The sequence below is a fragment of the Podarcis cretensis genome, assembly GCF_951804945.1.
Source record: "Podarcis cretensis genome assembly, chromosome: 2".
NCBI lineage: Eukaryota > Metazoa > Chordata > Lepidosauria > Squamata > Lacertidae > Podarcis > Podarcis cretensis.
The window spans coordinates 35,966,640-35,990,073 of NC_137171.1; the positions used below are offsets into that span (position 1 = coordinate 35,966,640).

Here is a 23,434-nt window from a genome sequence, read left to right on the forward strand (position 1 = left end):
TGCACCCCGCGCCCGAGACCATTCCATTGTAACTATCCAACCTCCAAAAATTTCAACACCTCTTGTGATGGTTTGACCCCTTTCCACTTAAACACTACAAATTCTACAAATACCTTCCATAGCTCCTCAAAATTATTTCTCCTGCATATTCTCTGTCTTACCTTAATAGCACATGTTAGTAAAGGTAAAGGGACCCCTGACCATTAGGTCCAGTCGTGACCGACTCTCGCTTAACTGGCTGAGGGAGCTGGTGTACAGCTTCCGGGTCATGTGGCCAGCCTGACTAAGCCGCTTCTGGCGAACCAGAACAGCGCACGGAAATGCTGTTTACCTTCCCGCTGGAACGGTACCTATTTATCTACTTGCACTTTGACATGCTTTCGAACTGCTAGGTTGGCAGGAGCAGGGACCGAGCAACAGGAGCTCACCCTGTCGCGGGGATTCGAACCGCCAACCTTCTGATCGGCAAGTCCTAGGCTCTGTGGTTTAACCCACAGCGCCACCATAATAGCACATGTTAATTCATCATTAATAGCTACATCCCACACCTCTTTATACCATTCTTCTATTTTATATTCTGCTTGCCCCTTCTGCTTCCTAGCTGTAATAATTCATGCAGCTGTCAATAACTTTGTGAGCAAGTCCTTCATAGCCTGTGAACCTTCCACCCCATTGTAAATTGTTAATAATGCTACCTCTGGATTTTCAGTCAGCTTTAACCCGGTGATTTCTGTTATCTCCTTGAACACCCTTTGCCAAAAAAGTTGTATGTCACTTTGTGCTGAGCTACAAACTTCATCACTGAGCAGCTCTCAGCTTCCCCTTTATCAACTACACAATTTACAGCATTTTCTATCTACAGTATTTCACTTTACTCATTGGCTCCCATATGCCTTTCTCTCCTTAATTGATGCCTAGGCTTTCAGGTTGCCAAAGCAAAACGTTTTCACAAGAAAGCTTCAGCCACTGGCTTTTACACCCAATCATCCCTCCCCTTCAACCCCGCTGTGGTAAATAGGCTTTCAAATGTGGAATTTTACCTCTGCGTCTCGTTCCTCTGCTGACATACTGACAAAATTTTCATCTGGAGATTCAACAGGGGTTGACTAAGGGAAGAGAAAGGGAAAAGGGCAGTACTTGGACTTACTGGTGCATTTCCTGTAGAGGCAGGTTACAATCACTGGCAAATTGCATCAGTGGTATCAACCCCAACCCACGTTCTGAATTTTTTAATGTCTCGCTGGCTTCCCACCTCTTCTCAAATGAATTTTTGCAACAAGGTACACCTGGCCAGTGCTTTTTTCCCTAAAAAATGTTTAGGGGTGCTCTCATTTTGACTCAAGAAAATCACCATTTTAAAGTACAAATCGGGAAAAATAAATACAGTAAATGGACAAAAGTACGAAGATTCACAAAATGTTTAGGGGTATGCATCCCCCCAGAAAAAGAGCACTGCACGTGGCCGCCATATTGGTCCATTTCTGCCACACCCAGGCAATGGCTGCTTAGCCACAACCTACAATGCTGTGTGTTTGCTGCCATCTTGGATGTTAGGTGTGCCATATAATCACTGGGTTCCACCCAATAGCAGAAATGGCTTGAATAACTTTTTTTAAAAAAACTAGGTGGTATTCAACTAAGTTTTACCCAGAGTAGAACTTTTATTTTATTCTGTGAACTGCCCTGAAATCCCCTGGGTATAGGGTGGTATATAAATTCAAGAAGAAGAAGAAGAAGAAGAAGAAGAAGAAGAAGAAGAAGAAGAAGAAGAAGAAAAGGAGGAGGAGGAGGAGGAGGAGGAGGAAATAATTAATGAATATGACTTAACCATGTCCATTAATTTCAATGGGTCTACTCTGATTAAAACAGTTGAATATCTCTCTCGGTTTGAGAATTTTAAAAGGTCTTGCATTATATGAAGTGCTTTGCCTGCCCCAATGGTGAACACATCCCTTAGAGTAGGGATGGGGAACATGTAACTCTCTAGTTATTGTTGGACCACGACCCCCATCATCTCTGGCTACTTTCCCTACTGGCTGGGAGTGATGAGCGTTGAAGTTCCACCACATCTGGAAGGCCACACGTTTCCCATCCCTGCCTTAATAAGGGTGGCTGTCATCACAGAAATGAACTATCCCGCATCACAGTTTCTGCTGCTTGGTCATCTGAATAGGCTTGCCATACTTACATCTCCTTCTGAAGGTACCCCACTGGCAACAGCAGGCGATGGGATCATGTCCCCCTCTTCCTCAGTGCCAGGAGCTACATAGGAGCCTGACATGGAAGACATGGTGTCAGTGCTGATCTCAGAGTGCTGGCTTTGAGAGGAAGCCATGGACATGACCGACTGGGCCAGGCTGCTGCTAACAGGATCTAAGGAAAGAGAGGAGGGCGCAGGCAAGACATTGCCAGGGAGGCTGGTTATAAAGGGACACACAATAAACTAGCTGAGATACAAGTTTAGCAAAAAAAAAAAAAAAAAAATTTAAACAAGCTTTTTAAGAGCTTCCAAGATCCAACCCGAGCCTCAGTCCTGTGCAAGGAAAAGGTCCACTCTGCTGTGCTCTTAACTCAGTCGGTACATCACACGTTTTCCTTATTGCATCTGGCTCCTGGTCACGTGTCTTTCATGAGCTGTCTCTTCTAGCTCAAATCCTATGATAATGACTAATATACACACAATAATTGCCAAAATGATTATATATTCTTTATCAATCTTCTGAGAAAAATGCAGAACCTTATGCAAAGCCAGAGAGACTTGCGAACTACCCAACCTAAGATGAACTTATAATGTCTGATTTCTGTTATAATGTCTCTGTGGCTTTGCATAAGGTTCTGTATTTTTCTCAGAAGAAGATTGATAAAGAATGTATAATCATTTTGGTAATTATTGTGTGTATATTAGTCGCCAACGTGTTGCATGAGTCGTATTACTTCTATCAACAGAACAGGTTGCATTTTTCTAGCAAATCCTACGATAAAGCTACTCACTGATCTGCCTGCTTTCCAACTGTATAGCAGCAGCATGGGTTAATCAACCCATTAGTTAATCAACACAATATCCATAAAAGCAAGGAGGCCAAAAGGTGGAACATTTGCAAAACCTTTTTTTTTAATTTTAAAGCCAAGATTGTGCATCTTGTGGTCTATCCCTGTGCACTGGTGTTCAGCCTATGTCCTCTGCCAAGGCGTACAAAAAGGTGGTATAGGGGGAAGAAGTGTGGGATTGAGGAAAACCACTAATATGCTTGTTGAGGGGTCTTTTGAAGATGTGCCCCCAGAATCAAGGCAAGTCAGCTTTCCTTCTATACCTTCTGGAGAAGAGATGGTAGAAGAGAGAGGTGTCCCTGTACATGAAGACTGGTCTATTGCTCCTGAGGAGGATAAGGTAAGGTTTTCACTTTCTGGCGTCACACCACATTCCTGAAAAAAATGCATCAGATGTTAAGAGGGAAACATAATTTCCAGTGATGGAACTACTGCCATAAATTGTGTGCTTAGCCTTGCCATTACAGATAAGCAAACTCCCCCAAACCTGCTTCAGATTAATGGACACAAGAGATGAGGTCTTCTGAAAACAAATGAGAAAGCTCTCAGATCATTTTACCAAGGCAATCAAAGATCCAAACAAATTAGCCCCTTAAAACAGGAAGTGATCTAGTTCCTTGGCAGTGCTCCAACAATCTCTGGTCAAGAAAGGCTTTGCTCAATCTCTCCTGGCCTGGCAAAGCATTTAAGCAACAAGGGAAGCCAGTAATTCTTCCCTGGCTCTGATTTCAATCTGAGCCAGAGAAGAATTCCTGAGTTAGCAAAGCACACTTCCTCTTTGAGGTGGGCTTTTCCAAGCCTCTGAAATTCTTTCCTAAACCAGGTTCAGGAGAGCTCTGTCAGCACGCTTCCTTAGCATGAGCAACAAAGACATCGGGTTTAACTCCTGGGATCTCTTGCAGAAAAGCTCTTTAACCCTCCTGTTCCCAGGAAGCAGAGGTGGTTTTTTAATATAAACCCAAGACCTTTCAAACAAACAATCACCTCCTCATGAGGACGAGGAGACTTCCTCCTGGAAATCCTGATTTCAGATTCACTGCCGGTCTTCTCATCCTCTTCTTCATGTAGTACTGAGGAATTCTGGGATATTGACCTGGTGGAAAACAAACCACTTCTTTCTACTAGAAACCAAAGGGAAGGGGGAGCTCTAAAGAGCTACAAGCTGATAACAGAAGACACGTCCACAAGCAGCTAGATACACCTGGAAGGCAGCAGCTACATCAAGAGACAGCAGACAGGTGCCAGCGACTGTAGCTTAGCCATTGCAGTTTGGGCAACAGCCACTGCAGTGCAGGAGACATCAGCAAGCTACTTACTTGGATAGGCTCTTCTTCAGCTTGAGTCCTTGGCTGCCGCAATCTGACAAGCGGTCAAGGGGAGACAGGGTCCGGACGGGAGGCAGGTGGCCATCACTGCCATATGAGGGCAGCATGCCCGACACGTGGCTGTCCCCAAGTACGTGGAGCGGAAGAGCTGCTGGGGATGGAGTGAGAGGCCCATTAAGGGCTTCCAGAAGAGAGACCACCTCATAGCCCGGAGGGATGTTCTCTGAAGACTAGAGGAACCGGGGAGACGGGTGTGAGAAGAACACTCTCCCTCTGTATCAAACGTAGCTTTTTACAAGAGAGCTCAGCACAGAGGAGTAAGATCCACCCCCTCCAAAGGAATCTGACTCATACATAAAAGGAGCAAGAGAGAGAGACAGACAGACAGACTGAGATCACCGACAGGAGACTTGCTTATTTCACGTAAAGTTGCTGATATTTTCATGCTTTATTCTGGACCAGATCTCTTGGATTTCTTAACCTGAAATCTTTTAGCTGGAAGAAGTTGTGGGAATGTTCTGGGGTGCAGGAAAGGATATATTGTGAGATTATATCCTAATCCAACTTGTGCTAACAAGTTCCCAAAATATCAGCAGAGTTTATAGCCATTCCCCTTTAAGTTCGCAACGGTAACGTGTGCACAGGTTCGCTAGAACCTCTATAATAATTACTCTGGTAATTTCCCCCTTGTTCCCTCTTAAAATACAAGATACGACACAGTCTTTATAAAAGTATAAAAGAGTTTACTCATGTTCTGTTCACAATATGATCCCAGAAGGCAGACAGGCTTAAAAAGGTTACATACATTCAGAATCTATCTTATAGGAAGATAGTCCTTATCTCCTCTCTTGGCTGGGAGCCAAGAGGGCATTCTTAGATGTTGCTTCATCGAAGGAAAATGGCAGAGAGAGCAAGAGTGAGAATGGCTGCCTACCCTGTGCTTTTATCATTTACCTGCACAGGTGAGGCCACACCCACCTCTGGTCACATGCGGAGGAAGTCCGTCCCCAGGAAGTTTACCTGCTTGCTGGACAGACATCCCTCCCCATGTTCTAACATGTACACTCTAGGAATGTTGTCATTGACTGCTCCTGTGTTTACATCCCACAGAAGTTGCGACTGTGTGACTGTAAAATGGGCAGAGGAACACCCTTGGGTGCTGGAGCCATGCAGGGCACAGAAGCCAGAGAGAGTGAGTGAGGAAAGGAGGGGGGAACTAACACACAGGAATCATCCAACACACAACCTGCTACTATTCTGACAAACTTCCATAGTCAAGAGGATACAGTGCACACTTTTCTGTTCTAAGCTTGACATTTCAAGCCTAGTTCCCTGACATTGCAGATGTGGTGGTAAATTAGTTCTGGACTCAGATCTCTTCAGACTGCCCACCGTGTGGAAAAAGTCACGTTGTTAAAATTATTTATCCATTGGGTGGTGGTGGAAGTCCACATGCACTCAAAACTAAAGTATTGAGGGGAGAAGACTAGAATTTTGCTCTTCTCCCCAGTATCTAGTTTTCTAAATGCAAAGCTGTTTAAAAAAGAAACCAGCAAAAAAGGAGGAGAAATTGATATTACCTTCCACCTGCAGTCTGAAGCACTATTGTCTAGAAACCTTAAATCTACTCTGCATGTGGAACTAGAATGAATCCCAGCTCTCCCCTAGATAGATACCAGATCCGCACTAAATTCTGGACATGCAGACTGGCAGAAGGTGAACAACTCACTCTATGTGGGTGCCGCTGGGGCAGAGAAATTGCTGTAAGGCACAAGGGCCTCATTTGCCAAGAAAGCTTCCAGATCCCTAGCTCTTCTGTCTTCAACCCATGGCTTCTGGCTCAAGGCTGATTCGCTTGATTTTGCATGGAATTTCCTGCTACGCTACCTGAATCATTGTGAGGAAGGCTGGTTGCCCTTGTCGGCAGTGGCACCTTTTCCCTGGACCCCCAAAGCCACTGGCTGTGCAGCAGTCCCGCAACAGGCTCTGTGCATACGTTACTATAGGGAAGGTTTTTAAAGAAGCCTTCTCTGTGCCCGACTCCTCTTCAGCAAACTATTTCACAGTCTGCAAGACCTGCTCAGCAAAGACAGCAGGGCAGTGTCAACACTGGGACCACCAGCACACCTATACTAACCGAGTGCTCCTCTGAGTCCGATGTCTGGGAGGCGATGATAGGGTTGAAGTTGGTTGGAGAAAGGGGTCCCAGCTTTTTTCTCATGGCTCGGATCTGTAGCAAAGCCCGAAATGCTGCAGGGCGAGAGATGAAGTGTAGGAGGAATAAAAACAGCTTCCAACAACAAATATTAAGGATGCTCACTGTCAGACAGGAACTCCTCGTGCACACAATTTTGTGTGGTTTCCACAAAACACCAGAATGCAATCCCATAAATTTAATCCAGATTTACCCTTACTGGGTGAAATCTGATTTGGAAACCCCTGTTGTCAACAGCCCATATGAGATATTTGAATGACTCTTTGCAATAATAAGCCCCTGCCTGGAAGCTCCCTCAGAAGACAGGTGCAGTATAACAACATACGCTATAATTTGCCCATGGTGACAAAATAATAATAATTAGAAATAAGATACTGCATGCAAAATCAGACAGGATTTTGTCAACAATGTAAAATGAATGTTAGCTTTCCAAAGTCAGAGGATCAAACAGGATAAGCCACTGATTTTTCCAGGATATGGCTACCTCTAATTTGGACAAACATCAAGATGTAAAGAAGTTTGCGGACTTACGCAGCCTGCAGATGGGGCAGTTGTTGGCTTGGTAACGCAAGGTGTCAGCGCAGGTATTGCAGAGGCAAAGGTGGCGGCAAGGTAAGATCAAGGTGTCCCGGACATCAGAGAGGCAGACCACACATTCTGCACTATTGTCACTCACCTCATCTTCTGCCACCTGGAAAGGAAAGCAAAGCAAAGCAAAATACAAAACAGGTAGGTGAAATGTGACGTTCAAATATTTCCTTAATGAGTTTGAATAAATGGGAATGCTGTTTTCCTGTGTTTACACAGATGTATTGGAGGTGGGGGAGAAGAGAACTGTAAAAATTGAGCAGTAACTAAAGGTTAAGAGGTCCTCCCCTTTTAAATTTTAAAATTTCTGCCACAGCAGCTTTCCAAGGCAAATTCTCTCATACGAAAACAAAACCTTATTGAGTCTGTTTCATGTGTATTTTTACATCATGTGAACTTGCCCTGTATCCTCTGCTTCAGTACTCACCTTGGAATCCTGTGTATTATATTTGTTTTCTATCCCATAGATCTCTTGAAGGAGGTAGCTCACTCCGTCCACCTACATGGGCAGGAAGAGAGAATCAACACATAAGTAATTGGAGGTAAGTAGAGTAAAAAAATGGGCTCCTTCGGGAGGAGGGGGAGGACTACAGACAGCTTCTGTGAGAAACAAGAACTTCTCTAATCCAAAGATACCAGTCTGCTTCAGCCCACCTACACACACACACACTAGCCCATTATTGTGGGGAAGTAAACTCCATGCTTCTCTGCAATACTTAAATGCTATGGGTGACTATGGCATGTTGAATTTTTCAACTTTCAGATTCCCAAAAGGAGGGGTGCTAAAAAATTGTAACATGACTTGGGAAATCAAAAGATATTTTGGTTAAATTCATATAATTTAGTTTTGTTTGGTAAGTAAAATATGTGTAAAATCGCGTAGAATTATTTTTTTAAAAAGACTGCCAAATACTTGTGGTTTTATTATATATTAATTTTATTTTTTTATTATTTAGCATTGCTTGACATTTTTGGAAGGTAAAATTAGAATTCTTCATTTCCCCCCTGAAAGCAGATTGTGTGCTTCTTCATCAGACATAGGCTTCCAAACACGTGTTTTTATGACCCCTCACAGAAGAAACTTGCAAAAATTAAGCTTCATCCCTAAACCGACATGTCCTAATAGGGGATCATCCATTGGTTCTAACATCAAACCGTTCTCTAATTTTCCCTACTCCATGGCTTCCCAATACCTTTTATCTAAATGCTCTCTGCAATAGGCACGGATGGTTGAGACTAGACTGGGATGCAGATCCCAAACAAATCTCACCCCAACTCATATGCTCCCCCTCCCAACTGGGCAATATCCAACTTAGAGGTAGCCCACTGAAATGAATGGACTTAAATGGATCTAATCTGAGTATGACTAATGTTGGCTATCACCCAAATATACTTGTGTCTCAGGGGTCTTCAGTGATTCTAGGCAGCTTTCCCAGAAAAGTAACCAGGGACACACCTGAACTAAAGCAGCAGGCAGCCACCACCAAGCACCAACCACACACTCACCACTTGCTTCTGTTTGAGGGGCTTCACACAAAAGCTGCCGTCGGCATGCTGGGAGAAAAACACAAACGATCAGATAGAGCTTTAGTCTGTCAAAAGAGGCTTCACAGAATACATTTGCGATGAAACAGAATTCGCCTACTGAAGAGCATCCGCTTTAAAAAAAGAACGCGTCCGCCTTGTAGCAGAATGCAAAAGGAATGCATCCTATTCATGTTGTGCCTTGTGCTCCAGGAATCTTCTAAGAATCACTCCCCTTTCAACTCTCCTACCACTCTTCTTTACTGTTCAAACGCTCACAAAAGATTGCTACAGTTCAAAAGCAGCCTCTGATCCATTATATTTATTTCGCTGTGTAGTCACGTAAATATTTTTTACATTCACTCAGCCAAGGGGTGAGTGTGTGTTAAATTTAATTAACTGAAGGAATTGGGGGGCGGGGGCTTGATTTGTTTTGGTATAAGCGAGTTTGGGTTGTTTCCACAGGTATGTCTTCTGATTATATCCCTGTTGAACATTAATTCCCCTCTTCTTTGGTGTTTGGGCGTACGGCGAATAGACAGTGCTACCAATATCACTGTGTAGCAGAGCGCCAAACAAGCAGTGTGCAAAGCCTGCAACCTCAGGTGCTCAGGAGGATCACCATCCTCAGATCCCTTCCGATTCCATGAAATCCTGTTATATAGAAGACGGCCCAGAACTTCTCTCCTTCTACCAAAAAGGCCAACATTGTTCAGAGATCCTGGCTGCTTCTTGGAAGCCTGGGCAGCTCTCCAAGCCATTCCTCATGATCCAAAGTCATGTAACTTGGAGAATGTGGTGGGAAGCAGAGGCTGGAGAAGTCTACAGAGCTTGCCCCTTGCCAATTTACCCAAGCGGCTCAACAGTCTTCCTAACCCTTTGACCACGGACTTGCTTTCAGAGCAAGCTCTTTACCCACATTTGGGAGGCCAGATTTCTGGGGCATAAAAGCTAGCTTGGACAAGAGGTCAAGAGAAAGACCACACTCACCTTCTCAAACGTTGCAAGAAGTACATGGCAATGGCCCATATGCTCTGCAAGGCAACAGGCAAGAATAAGAGTGATTGACACACACATGCGGAAGCCTGTATATAGATGATAGAGGTCAGGGATGGCCTTCCATAATCAATCAATCAATCAATCAATCAATCAATCAATTAATAATTTATTATTTATACCCTGCCCATCTGGCTGGGTTTCTCACAGAATATACAGATACAATTGCACTTCAGCGCTCATCACCTCCAGCCAGAAAGGCCAATGGCCAGGGGTGATGCCAGCTGCAGTTTGCCAATACGTGGAGGGTGATAGGTTTGTCACCCCTGGTACAGGTTTTCTGCAATTGCAGGTGTCCACTGATGAACACAATTCAAGTTGGTAAAACCTATAAACAGATCAATTAAATGTGTACAAATAGCTCATTATAGGCAGTTTTCAGAGTGTATTTGTTTGCTAATGTCACTCAGCAGGGCATCTGATGGATATCTGGGATGTCGTTATCTAAATAGAAGCTGGGTTGCAGTTACAGCTTGCCAGGCAAAAATCATTTGAGCATCCGTGTTAACTCAGTGCCAAAATGAATCCAAACCTTAAGAGCATTGCTTACCATCTCCCTCATCTACCACTGCAAGAACCACCATGGGGTAGACTTCACGGTCCAGATCAAAGGCCAGCTGAAAAGAACAAGAAGGAAGAAAGGAATATATACAGCGGTGAGCGAAGTGAGCAGGGGCATCAGCCACCAGTAACACCTAGAGTTGCTAAGTGCTTCTGTATCAATACTGCATTTTTAAAAGAGAAGAATAGACTCAATTTCACTCTATACTACAGTATAGTCTGCTTGCATCTTTTCTGTTTGTAAATTCCCATGGGGCAGTATCCTGCCGTGTTAGTATTATCAGGATGGGTCCTTACAACGTACTAAGGACTCCTTAATTATTATGCCTCTCCTCCAGTGCTGAAAATATCCCTTAAACTCCCTCCCCACATTTCCAAACCCACTTTGCCTTACCTCCTCTTCAGTCCATTCCGAGGGATCGACAGTGTGGGAGGGGAGGCAGAACTGCTGGCACACCCCTCGCTTGTAGTGGACAGTCTCCGATTGCAAACTATTGTCTTTGGGGATGTAACTACCATGGAAAGGGAAGACAACAAAGAGTGAACAGCCACAGAACATCTGCTAATTATTCTTGAATCCCAACACGTAGCATCCCCCAAATGCACTCCAAGACAAAGATCTTCCTCCATGCAGCAAACCAGCTTTATCTCTAACAGGCTCTTACTAGTTCAAAGGGATTTCCGGTCTGCATTACATTAATATCCCCCGACAGCCACTTCCTTATTATCCAGAATATCAAGCCTCCAATCAAGATTCTCTAATGGTATCCTCAAGGCCGATTTCCAGAACAACCCCAGCATGTGGTAGCCCACGCTGACATTGATCCATGGTGAGTCACTCATCTACATCCTGATAGCATCTACATAATTCAACTCAGATTGGCTTCGGTACGCCACTGCAACATTGCCTTTTCTGCAAATGCGCAGAGATGCTATCAGATGCCATATTACTCTTGATTCTGTGCATGCTGTCAAATGCTGTTCTAGGATGAATTCTCCCTTGCTACAGGCTGACACTGATTCCAAGATTCCACAGTTCAAATTGCTACACAGACCTTTGCAGGTAATCTTTCTGCCCATCTATTAACTTGTGTCTAGTTGATTTCTTTCCCCTGCACATATAGCAAGCTCAACACAAGGCCCTTACAACAACCCACTTGGCTTTTTGTTGCTGTTTAGGTGCTTTTAATCTATTCTGCTTCTGGGCCCAATGTGTGTGGCCTTTTCTCTGGTCACCTGCCCTTGCTCTTCCAGAATGATTTACACATGTTGGCTCCCTGCCTGAACCTACAGTGATTTGCAGCCTCGTCCCTCGAGGACTCTGCCAGCTTCGCTTTATGGTAGCATACAAGAGAACTGCAAACTACATGCATTTTATACTAGTGTTTGCTCTATCCCAGAATGGATGTTTCAATAAACTTAGCAATGGCAGGCTGCTTGTGTTATCATTCACACCACTTTGCGAATTGTCACTGCCCTTATTTTACATGTTTATGCTGTAAAGCAATTCCAGTTTTCTTATTTTCTTGTATTTTGTTTCCTTATGGCCTCACTGCTAACATTTTCTCTCCCTTTCCACCCATATATATACACAAAAACACTCATCAACTAAGGATCTGATGAAGTGGACCCTGGCCCACAAAAGAGTACACCATAATTAACTGTGTTAGTCCTAAGGTGCCACTCAAAATACCCAGAGTTCTATTAATTCTAAAACAGGTTTTTTTTAAAACTGCTCTGCGTTCTATCTATTGGCAGATTAATTCATTTTGCACTATGTGCAGCTGTTTCCCAGGAGTCAATGCTTCTGAATACCAGTTGCTAGAAATCAAAGGAAGGGAGAGTACTTTTGTGCTTGGGTCCTGCTTGAGAGTTTTCCACAGGCATCTGGTTGGCCACTGTGAGCACAGGATGCTGGACTAGATAGAGCATTGGCCTGATCCAGCAGGCTATTCTTATGTTTAAACATAAGGCTGGGGCTGGGAGAAATGGTGCAGGCTTCACAACTGTACGGAAAGCCCATGTGCTTTCCTATGCACACGCGAATAGGCTCTCCTTTCAAATCTTGCACTGAACATATGGATGCTATTGGCAGAGCCAGGAGATGCAGTCCACCTCCTCCCTCCATTCACTGGTGGTGCAAAAAATTTGGACACCCCGTCTGAGTATGCAAAAAAATTTTCAGCAATACTATTATTAAGCCATCTGATTCTGTGGGAAGCAAACACACCCCAACCCAGCTTTCGTTATATTTACCTCACTACTCCATTTTGGAATTCTTCAGTAGCCTGGTAATAAATTGTTATAGCCACCCGGGCATCAGTGTCGAATGTGAATTCCACATTGTACTGGACTTTGGCTTTGCTGACTTCTTCCCCTGGAGTCTTCACTTCCTCTGCACACCTGGTGGATAAAGACATAGGCAAAGAAATTAGTCTAGCTCTAGACCAGGCATAGGCAAACTCAGCCCTCCAGGTGTTTTGGGACTACAATTCCCATCGTCCCTGACCACTGGTCCTGTTAGCTAGGTTTGATGGGAGTTGTAGTCCCAAAAAACCTGGAGGGCCGAGTTTGCCTATGCCTGCTCTAGACCTTGCAACAAACAGAAAGGACCCAACTCAAAATGCCCAAGAAGTGATTTGACCTCTCTTCTGCTAAAACAGGTGTAGCCCTCCAGATGTTGTTGGAATACGACACCCGTCAGCCCCAGCAGGCATGGCTAGCATTCAAGGATGGCGAGTCCAACAACAAATGCATGGTGCTACATTGGCTACCGCTATGCTAAAGTAAACATTAAGAAAGTAAATGGCTTGTGCTGCAAGCACACCTGCAGCAGAACTTTAAAACATTTAACCCCTGGAGGCAACTGTATGCATGCAGCCCATCTAACATTGACACAAACTCCAGGTCCTCAGTTAGTTAACCCTGAAGCATCCCATTTGCTAAGTCTGATGTCCGCACCCACCTGCCACAGTAAGACAACAGAATGCAATGCCATCCCCTTCTTCCTTCCAGACACCCATTTCATCCCTGCTACATCAAGGGTGTCGAAACAAACCTCTACCCAAAGCTGAAACTTCTGGCCACACCCCTCTGGGGCAAGGGGCTGAGCTGGACCCTGAAGGTAACTATTTTGGAAATGAAATCCCGTGTTTCTGTGGGGCTTTGGTGCCCCATGCTATGTTTGCAGAGTCAGTAAGCGTGGCAAGACAAACACAGTGTTCCTGTTGTTATTATTATTATTTTGTTTAAAATGGATTACTATGGTGTGAGTCAATATTATTGGAAATGAAGTTGCCGGGTGTGTGAAATTGATTGTAGCAAGCAGTGCAATGAGTTAAAAAGGTGGGTGGGAGTCAGATAAAGAACTGAGAGTTTCAGCTGTGGGTAAAAGTACAGCATCATCAAGATGCCAGGACTACCATGTTGAGAAACGACAGAGGGGTCACGTCCGTGCCAAACATTTAAAACACTCTTATACCACTTTAACAGTTATGGCTTCCTAATTACACACCTCAAAGACACATGGGAACTGCAGTTTGTTAAGGGTGCTGACCTGACAATTCCCCTCCCCGCAAACCACAGTTCCCAGGATTCTCTATGACTGTTAAAGTGGTATCACAGTGCTTTAAATATATACAGTGATACCTCGGGTTACATACGCTTCAGGTTACAGACTCCGCTAACCCAGAAATAGTACCTCGGGTTAAGAACTTTGCTTCAGGATGAGAACAGAAATCGTGCGGTGGTGGCGCAGCAGCAGCAGAATGCCCCATTAGCTAAAGTGGTGCTTCAGGTTAAGAATAGTTTCAGGTTAAGAACGGACCTCCAGAACGAATTAAGTACGTAACCAGAGGTACCACTGTAGCACGGATGTGGCTCTTGAGTACTAGTCTCTCAGACATCATGGTTACCAGATCTACCAGAAATGGCAGACCAATTCTGTGGTGCTAAATTATGTATCCTTGTTTGTTTATGTATTTGGGGTATTTACTTCACACCCACCCACTGTCGGGGAGGGAGCCCCCTCTGGCTCCCCAGAGCAGCAGTGGTGGGAGAAGGGCTACCAAAAGGCTTCTCCCCCCCCCCCCCCGCCGCCCCTTTCCTCTGCCTTTTCTGCATGCCTGACTTCCCAGGCCTTGGCAACATCCCTCTGAAAATAGCTGAAAACATAAATGCAAATTGAATCCAGAATGCAAGTAAGGAAAGGGCAATCTTAGTAACCAAACTCACGGCATGTTAAACTGGTAGAGAACATCCCTTCACCCAGGCCTGTTTTATTACTGCCGCTATACTGCCCACAGTCTTTGCTAGGTCAGTCCCTCTCCACACACACCCCTGGCAACCCCTCAGGTCCTGAGCTCAGAACTGCTGGATTTTATCTGGCTCTGATTTTAGCCCAGCAACAGGAGTGAATTCAGCTCCCTCTAATCCTGTTGTCACCTGCAGTGACCCTGAAAGCCAAGTGGAGAAGATAGAGATATAAAGGCGCAAACAGCCTGTCTCGTTGTCTTACAGGGCATCTGTGTAACTCCTCCTCCAAAACAGCCAGATAATCTCTGCACTAATCTTGAGGAGCTACAAACGGATCTCCCCTGCAGCTGATGGGAATGCTTCCAGCAGACCATTATCAAAACGGAGCAAACAGACTTACCTAAATTCAAGCCTTGCTTTTTGAAGTCAAGTTGAAATTGGGGGGGGGGGGGGTTTAAAGGATCAAAACAATGCATGACACTCTCATCTGTTGGATGGCATGTGTGTTCTGAGCAGCTGAGTTTGCCCAAGTATGCGGGAGGCTGGAGGAAGGAGGATCCTTTCATGTTTAATGAGCAGCAAAGACCTGAGCATTTAAAAGCACTAACCGAAACTGGGTAAAGGATCACGCCTCTGTTTCTTCTATTGAAGGGAAACCTGCTCATTTACACACATATGCAGCATTCATAACTGGCACACCATGCATGCATTCTGCCACTTAAACGCCATAATTTTGTGCCCGGGAAATTAAGAAAAACCAGCTCTCAGGCACCTAACAGAGGGCACCCTTTGTCAGAATGCATAACTGCAAAGGCACACAGAACTCACTGTGTATAACACCCCATCTATCCTATTGGACAAGTGCTCATGGTCCAGGAATATATTTGAAAACACTGCAGAGATTTTTTTATTTAGGAAGGCCTGGGTATGTTTGGCACCTTAAAAAAATCATTTCTGGCTGAAGATGCTTTTACAGAGTTATCTGATGAAGTGGGGAAGGGAAGGGGCATAGCTCATAGGCAGAACATACATGCTCTCCATGCAGAAGATCCCAGATTCATTTCGTTACATATCCACTCAAAAGGATTCCTGGTAGCAAGGCTGAAAAAGACCCAATCCTTGCAGAATTTTTGGGCTCACCAAGGTTGGCAGCAGCTGCCTGGTTTACACATCATGTTAAACCATAGTTGAAAACAACAGGCAGCGTGTTAGTGCACACTGCTCAAAAGTTCCTAGGTTGTTCCTTCCCCACTTCTGCCTGGGACACGACAGGAGGGAAAGCAACCAGAGGTTGGCTTCACATTACATGCAAACCAGAGCTCAGGGATTGTCCCCACAACCAAAGGTATTGGGATTGGGAAGTTATAAGGTCAGCTCCTTGAGTTAAACCGGTTTAAAATAAATTATGGTTCAACATCAGAGTGCTACAAACCCCTGTTGTGGAGCAACAGCGACTTACTTGACTAGGCGCAATGTGTCCTTTCGGACGTTGATCAGGCTTCGCAGTGTCTTCACTGGCTCCTGGGGCGGTGGAGCAGCATACGGAAACTAGACAGAGAGGAAAGGAAGAGAATTTGACATTTTAAGATGTCACTTGGTCTCTAAGGCCCCATCTGCTGTGACTGGCACAAGCCTAACTTCTATGTTCACTCAGTATTGCATAGGCAATAGGATCCCGACAGACACATTGCTTGCCCTTGAAAATGAAGGGAAGCAGAGACTTTTATAAGGATCACTAGAAACAATCGCTAGAAACAAGCCGGATACGTTTTGAATCATGGCAACTGAAACAGTCCCACAACTGGAAATGCAATGGAACTTAAACTGTTGTTCCTGAACCTTTGGAAGCCGCCTCTCTGGGCTCGTCCACACCTCTGTTTGCCCCATTACTTCCCCCTTGGGAAACCCAGAAGTTACCGTGGAGGACCAAACAGCAATTGGATTTTCTGTGGATTGCCACTTGTTCCAAATCAGCAGTAAAAAATGTGTTTTCCATAGGAATGTTGCAGGGCAAATGCAAAACCACTAAGGTGCATGCTTAAAAAGCAGAGGACAAGTGGAAAACCATTCAGCCCCATGATTTTTAGGCTTGGGACAAGTATAGATGAGCCTGATCTTTATTAAAGCTGTTGCAAAATGGGGGGTTCCCCTCACATGCAGGAGGACGGAGGAGGACCCAGAACAAAGGTGTGCCTGCCCTTATATAGACATTTTAAATTCCCTGCCCTGGAGCTCAAGACCACCCCTCCGTACATCATACATACATCACAGAACAGGTGGAACCCAAGACCACCCCCCACCAACATCATACCTACAGAAAAGGCGATCTACAACAGAAATTTGAATGTTGTTGTTTTTCCTGTCTGTCAGGTTATCTGATAATGCCTTATCTGATTGCCTTTCCTGGTAGTCTGCCCATTCTTTTGAAATGGTGATTACCCAATTCCTGTAACAAGGAAGGTTTTTTTCACCTCCTCCCTCCTTGCAGAGAAGCATTTGGTCAGCTTGGGAGTCGAAATGGTTTCAGGACTGTCTTCCTGTGCTGCTTCAGACATGTGGTTTATATATTTATGTACTTGTTTACTTGGTACATTTATGAACATTTATTATATATCTAAGACCTTACAATTCTTATAACACTTGAGCGGGGGGGGGGGGGGAGCCACATTGCTCTAAATGTATGGCATGGTTGAGACCCCAGACTGGTACAGCTGTGGTTTATCCCTCCCTTGCTGGAAGAGTGGTCGCTTTGAAAGATCAGAATACAGTACATTTTTCCTCTGTGCCTGCTGAGACAGTGAAAACCTCCCAAGCAGCAGAATACATCCCATGCATGCACTATGGACACATTACAGCTGCCTTGGGAACCTTTGTTCCAAGTTATTCATTTATTTAGAGCAAGAAGAATGTTTCCATTACAGTCTTAAAACAGATATCAACACAAGCCATCACCTGCACCGAGATTCAGTATAAACACATATACAGGTGAGAAGATGGAAGCTTTTTGGCACTACTTCTGCAGCTCCTTTCATGCTTTGCTTGCCTCCTCCCTGTTTTCCTATTGCTCTCGTAGAAGTCTACCGTGCCCAGTGCAGTAAACAGAGGGGATATTTTTAGCTTGCTGATGCAGCAAAATGCCGATTTAGATCAGTATCTGGAGGTGGGTGCAGAGATTATTCTCTGCCTGCCTGTCACGGAATGACTACAGATTTGCCTATTTAACCAACTGTGCTCCAGAAGCAGAAAAGGGATTATTTACGCCTGCTTGATATTAGTCAATCGAAGCATATAAAAAAGCAGGGGAAGAGAAAAAGAGTTAAGCAAGGCAGTTTCCCTAGAAGGAAAGGAAATAAGCAGGACAGGCAGTTAGCATAGCATTGTGCAAGCCATGCAGGGGATATCAATGCTGGGAAGAAAGCAGCTAACATAGATGTACTCAGAGCAATATGTGGACCCCCAACCCAGTGTTGTTTGAGACCTTTCTAATTTCAAATGTGGCAGTTTTAAATCCTAATGGCTTTGGACTTTCCAAATATTAAAAGCAAGCAAGCAAACCCACATTTCAAAGGGGAACAGTTCATGACAACACTGGGATGGGGAGGGTGTCATGTTGATGCCCCTGTATTAATGGGGAGACAGGCCCGTGCAAATCCACATTCTGCTCATGTGGACAAGCCCTTGGTTCACTGAAGCGCTCTTGATAAAGAATATTTCAACTTCAATCAAGGCAGAGTTAGGATTCATTTCAAAAGGGTTTGGTGCTATCTGAAGAAGAGCTCTGTCACACACATGGCCACTCCCAAGGGCTTATCCAGTGTTCCCTTTCCTTCGCTCTTTTTAGGCATGGTCCACGCTTTATAAAGCTCTGTGTCAGAGCAACTTTTGTTTTGCTCCAGAGCTTTCCCTGTGAAAACCCCGAATTGACATTTGCTCCAATTCAGCTTTAAAGAGTGTTAAAGCTTGGACCTTTGCCTAGAGAGAGCTGGGCAAAAGGGTAAGTGTGGAGAAGCCCTCAGTCTTCTGTCTGGTATGGCTCCAGTGTTGAGAATATATATATATATATACACATACATACATACATACATACACACACACACACACACACACACACACACGGCGTTTCAAACCCTAGCATGTTGGAATGCTTGTAACAAATGAACTATATGCTTCATTCTTGCCTATTTTCACATTTGGTTGAGTGTTTGCTTTTCCTCTCTCTCTCTCTCTCTCTCTCTCTCTCTCTCTCTCTCTCTCTCTTTCCTTTGAAGAACCCCTGTTTTTCATTGTGACATTTTCCTGTTTGAACATGCACTGTGTTAACCAATTTGTCAATATTGCTAGATCTACTGATATAATTACAGTATACAACACATAATACAATAGACCCGTGGGTCCTAATTTGGATGAATGTTGCCTTTTCATACCAAGTTGATATTGTTTTGTTGTTTACTAAAGGTAATGTTGCATGTAAAAACTTTCCTTTTGTTCAGTGAAGCAGCAGATCCTGGCAGCTATGTAGACCAATCTGTCTTGTGCCTGTTTCATTAAGTACCTGCTTAATTCCTGCATAATTTATAATCAAGAGCTGAATAATGAATTTAAATACCTTTTTTAAAAAAACCTGAAACATTTATACTGTGCTGTTCAAAATTGAACACTGTCTAACAGAAAATTTAAAATAAATTAACAAAATCAAATACAAATCATAGAAAAAACTGAGGATTAAAAACCAACATCAATCACGACTCAAACCCCGCTGATAAAATATCAGTGTGCACCGTACCCATTCCCCAAGTCCTCAAAAACAAAAAGATACTAATAGCCAATCAGAAAAGCCAGGTATGGGGGCAGGACCAGGCCAGAGGATAAGCCTCAAGAGGGTCATTCAGACTGGATTTGTGTTTGAGCAATGAAACCTCATTGAGCTCCCATTTGGACTTGTCACAGCTGCAATATACTCATCTATAGCTTATGGATGCTACATTGCTTCATGACAAATTCTTTCAATTTGAGTCAACAGCTTCTGGCTGACATAAGCAACTTCAACACAGCATAAAGAACGCCCAGAAAGAATGAACTGTTAAAAGCATTCAGCCTAGCTCTACCAGATGTGGAACATAGGCATCATGACAATCCCAATACCGCTGACACAGAAATGCAGGTTTTGTAGCCAATCAAACAATGGCAGGGTCCAGTCCCAGAAGAGCCACTGATGTCAGGCCACACAAGTTCATGTGAAAGTTTATGGGCTAGAGCCAAACAATGCTCTGCACTGCAGAACACCAAGTTACCTCGTAGAGCACACAATACCGGCTCTGCTTTGTTCCAAGATATTAGGAACATTATAAACCATAGAATAGTATACTCAGATTGCTGACATATCAACCCCCCAATTCACAAAGAAAGGAAACCTAGCTGGCTGCATTGCTACACACTGCAATGCAAACAAGGAGCCTTATGTCAAGCCTTTTGGTGCCACCAAGTGGTAATGTTTTGTTGTTACTTTAGCAGATGCACACAGGAAGAGGAAATAGGATAGGATTGTTGTCGTTTAGTCGTGTCCGACTCTTCGTGACCCCATGGACCAGAGCACAGCAGGCACTGTCTTCTACTGCCTCCCGCATGTTAGTAGCTTCAAGAACACTGTCCAACCATCTCATCCTCTGCCATCCCCTTCTCCTTGTGCCCTCCATCTTTCCAACATCAGGGTCTTTTCCAGGGAGTCTTCTATTCTCATGAGGTGGCCAAAGTATTGGAGCCTCAGCTTCATGATCTGTCCTTCCAGTGAGCACTCAGGGCTGATTTCCTTAAGAATGGAGAGGTTTGATCTTCTTGCAGTCCATGGGACTCTCAAGAGTCTCCTCCAGGCCCATAATTCAAAAGCATCAATTCTTCGGCGATCAGCCTTCGTTATGGTCCAGCTCTCACTTCCATACATCACTACCGGGAAAACCATAGCTTTAGCTATACGGACCTTTATCGGCAAGGTGATGTCTCTGCTTTTTAAGATGCTGTCTAGGTTTGTCATTGCTTTTCTCCCAAGAAGTAGGCGTCTTTTAATTTCGTGACTGCTGTCACCGTCTGCAGTGATCATGGAGCCCAAGAAAGTAAAATCTCTCACTACCTCCATTTCTTCCCTTTCTATTTGCAGGGAGGTGATGGGACCAGTGGTCATGATCTTAGGTTTTTTTTTATGTTGAGCTTCAGACCATATTTTGCGCTCTCCTCTTTCACCCTCATTAAGAGGTTCTTTAATTCCTCCTCATTTTCTGCCAGCAAAGTTGTGTTATCTGCATATCTGAGGTTGTTGATATTTCTTCCGGCAATCTTAATTCTGGTTTGGGAATTATCCAGTCCAGCCTTTTGCATGATGAATTCTGCATATAAGTTATATAAGCAGGGAGACAATATATAGCCTTGTCGTACTCCTTTAGGATAGGGTAGGGTGATGCCAATTAAAATTAAGCCAAAGCACCAAGCGCTCTCACTGCAGGCAGTGAGGTGACTTGTACCAAATCTTGTATGTATAGACAAATAAACAGCTGAAATCTTCCCAGCTTCCTGCAGGGGAAACTTCCTCCAGAAGCTGCTGTACTCCTACCATCCCTAACCATGGGCCACATTGAGTTGAGAATCCAGCTACGTCCACAGGGCCAAAGGTTCAACATCCTTGTGTGTAGAGCAATAGTTCTTCTGATACTTTTATCCACAGAGCCAGTCATCGGCCTGGTTCTCATATAACACTAAGACAAATTATGACTTTGCATAATTGGGCAAGCATGCTGGTGCACAGTGAGAAACTCGTGGCCACTTTGCTCCTCTTCCACCCCTACCACTCTACTGGGAGCCAAGTCATGGTTTGGGGCTTGATGATACATCCAAACCTGGGACCATGGTTTATTTCCATGGGATGCCCCAAATCTCGCATAGCTACCAAAAGTAATCTAGACTCATCTACGTCTGGAAGCACCACACAAATTTGTGTTCTTAAAGCCACAATGTGTGCATAAATCAATGCTAAACTAATTTAAACCAATTATTAGTGGGAATGCTGCTTAAAGAAATTAAAGCAATGAACACGGTCAATTCTGAGTTCTGCTGCAAAACAAAAATCCTTAATTTTAATAATGACATCCAATGTCTATCCTGATCCTTAAAGTATAATCTGGATAGAATGGGCAAGCCCATCTAGGATTACACAACAGAGGACTTGGCCTCACTGCAGGGAGTTTTCTAATCCTACAGCTGGATAGCTCAGTTGGTTAGAGTGTGGTGCTGATAATGCCAAGATTGCAGGTTCGATCCCTGTGTGGGACAACTGCATATTCCTGCATTGCAGGGCATTGGACTAGATAATCCTCAGGGTCTCTTCCAACTCTACAATTCTAAGATTCTATGATTCTCACAACCTCTGTGGCATTTTGTATTTTGCCACCCCTTAACCTTCTCCCTTGACAAAACAGAATACGTGTCTCCAAAAACCTGGATTTTTTGTATAATAAAGAAATTGTGCAAAGCAGGTAAATGCATGCACATTGACTTTTCTCATGGCTCTGTGGGTTCCGGATCCATCACTATCTATTTTCTAGACCATGGGGTCTAGGGTATACAAGGCAGGAAATGCACTGTTGTCGCCGATGGCACACACTATCAAGACACTTGCAGCAGATAATACAGTGGTACCTTGGGTTAAGTACTTAATTTGTTCCGTAGGTCTGTTCTTAACCTGAAACTGTTCTTAACCTGAAGCACCACTTTAGCTAATGGGGCCTCCTGCTGCCGCAGCGCCGCTGGACCACGATTTCTGTTCTCATCCTGAAGCAAAGTTCTTAACCTGAGGCACTAACCTGGGTTAGTGGAGTCTGTAACCTGAAGCGTATGTAACCTGAAGCGTATGTAACCTGAGGTACCACTGTATTCTAAAACAGTTGAATGTCAGTAAGCACAATCTGACTTCCTAGAAATTTCGCTATAGGTGCATGCCCACGCTTAGATGGATTTCAGCCTAAGTTCTATAGTGATTCATCTATCTCTGCCTCCAGTGTGGCTGGGTGGATTCTACCTTACAATCTGCTGCGTCGGCAGAACACTGGAAAAATGCATTGATCCTCAAGTGCTGCCAAAAATAATTCAACATCAAGGGCAAAAGGGGGGAGGATATCAAGTCACTCCTTGGCCAAATGGCTTTGACGCAAGAAAAGGAAAAAAAAGGATGTGAATGCTGAATGCCGTTACCACAAATATGCACTTAGGTGTGCATAGACTTGGGAAAGAACCCTCAAACTGCTTTATTTATTCAAAGCAGTGCAGCACTGCTTCTAACCATGCTACCAGGGATTTTCAAGATGTGCCCATCTGAACCGTGGCTTGGAACTCCATATATTAGTGGGATGCCTAGCAGGAAACAGGGCATTGTTCGTGTATGCCCAAGGGGCTCACTATGTCCTTTGGAAACCTCTGCACTGGGTCTACTGCTCTTGGAAAAGCGCAAAAACAAATTAGCAGGTACCTGGTCCAGGGATAAGCAATCTCCCTTAGGGAACTAGAATACGGACACTGTCTCTGCCTGGAGGGGCAGCAAAGTTTACTGTTCTACTAGTAAACTGCCATGTAAAGATTAAATGAAGCTGTACTGGAGATATAAATCTGGAGGACCGTGTATGTTTGTATATTTCAGCTTCCTATAACCACACAGATACCAAACAAGTCCATTAGACTTGACTCCTGACGTCATCCACCTTCTCCAGCTGATGGCTTTGTTTCTACCACAAATAAATCCTTCAAACTCTTTTGATCGATGCCTTTAGAACAGAGCACAAAGTGGCAAAGTTTATTTTTCTTTCTGCGGTGTATAGTTTCACCT

At 44.2% G+C, this 23,434-nt stretch overlaps 1 protein-coding gene across 4 annotated transcripts in view; it reads right to left on the reverse strand.

Annotated features, from left to right (window-relative positions):
* Nucleotides 1–23,434, reverse strand: part of RNF157 (ring finger protein 157) — a 72,791-nt gene that overhangs the window by 16,624 nt on the left and 32,733 nt on the right. For all 4 annotated transcript variants that reach the window (XM_079966036.1, XM_079966037.1, XM_079966039.1 and 1 more), the window contains exons 3-16: nucleotides 16,031–16,119; nucleotides 12,574–12,720; nucleotides 10,712–10,829; nucleotides 10,307–10,373; nucleotides 9,691–9,734; nucleotides 8,683–8,730; nucleotides 7,604–7,675; nucleotides 7,120–7,279; nucleotides 6,511–6,623; nucleotides 4,365–4,603; nucleotides 4,033–4,141; nucleotides 3,312–3,423; nucleotides 2,189–2,373; nucleotides 1,041–1,106 (exon numbers count right to left, since the gene is read on the reverse strand). In XM_079966036.1, the coding sequence (XP_079822162.1) occupies nucleotides 1,041–1,106; nucleotides 2,189–2,373; nucleotides 3,312–3,423; nucleotides 4,033–4,141; nucleotides 4,365–4,603; nucleotides 6,511–6,623; nucleotides 7,120–7,279; nucleotides 7,604–7,675; nucleotides 8,683–8,730; nucleotides 9,691–9,734; nucleotides 10,307–10,373; nucleotides 10,712–10,829; nucleotides 12,574–12,720; nucleotides 16,031–16,119 (1,569 nt within the window). The remainder of the gene's footprint in view (nucleotides 1–1,040; nucleotides 1,107–2,188; nucleotides 2,374–3,311; nucleotides 3,424–4,032; nucleotides 4,142–4,364; nucleotides 4,604–6,510; nucleotides 6,624–7,119; nucleotides 7,280–7,603; nucleotides 7,676–8,682; nucleotides 8,731–9,690; nucleotides 9,735–10,306; nucleotides 10,374–10,711; nucleotides 10,830–12,573; nucleotides 12,721–16,030; nucleotides 16,120–23,434) is intronic.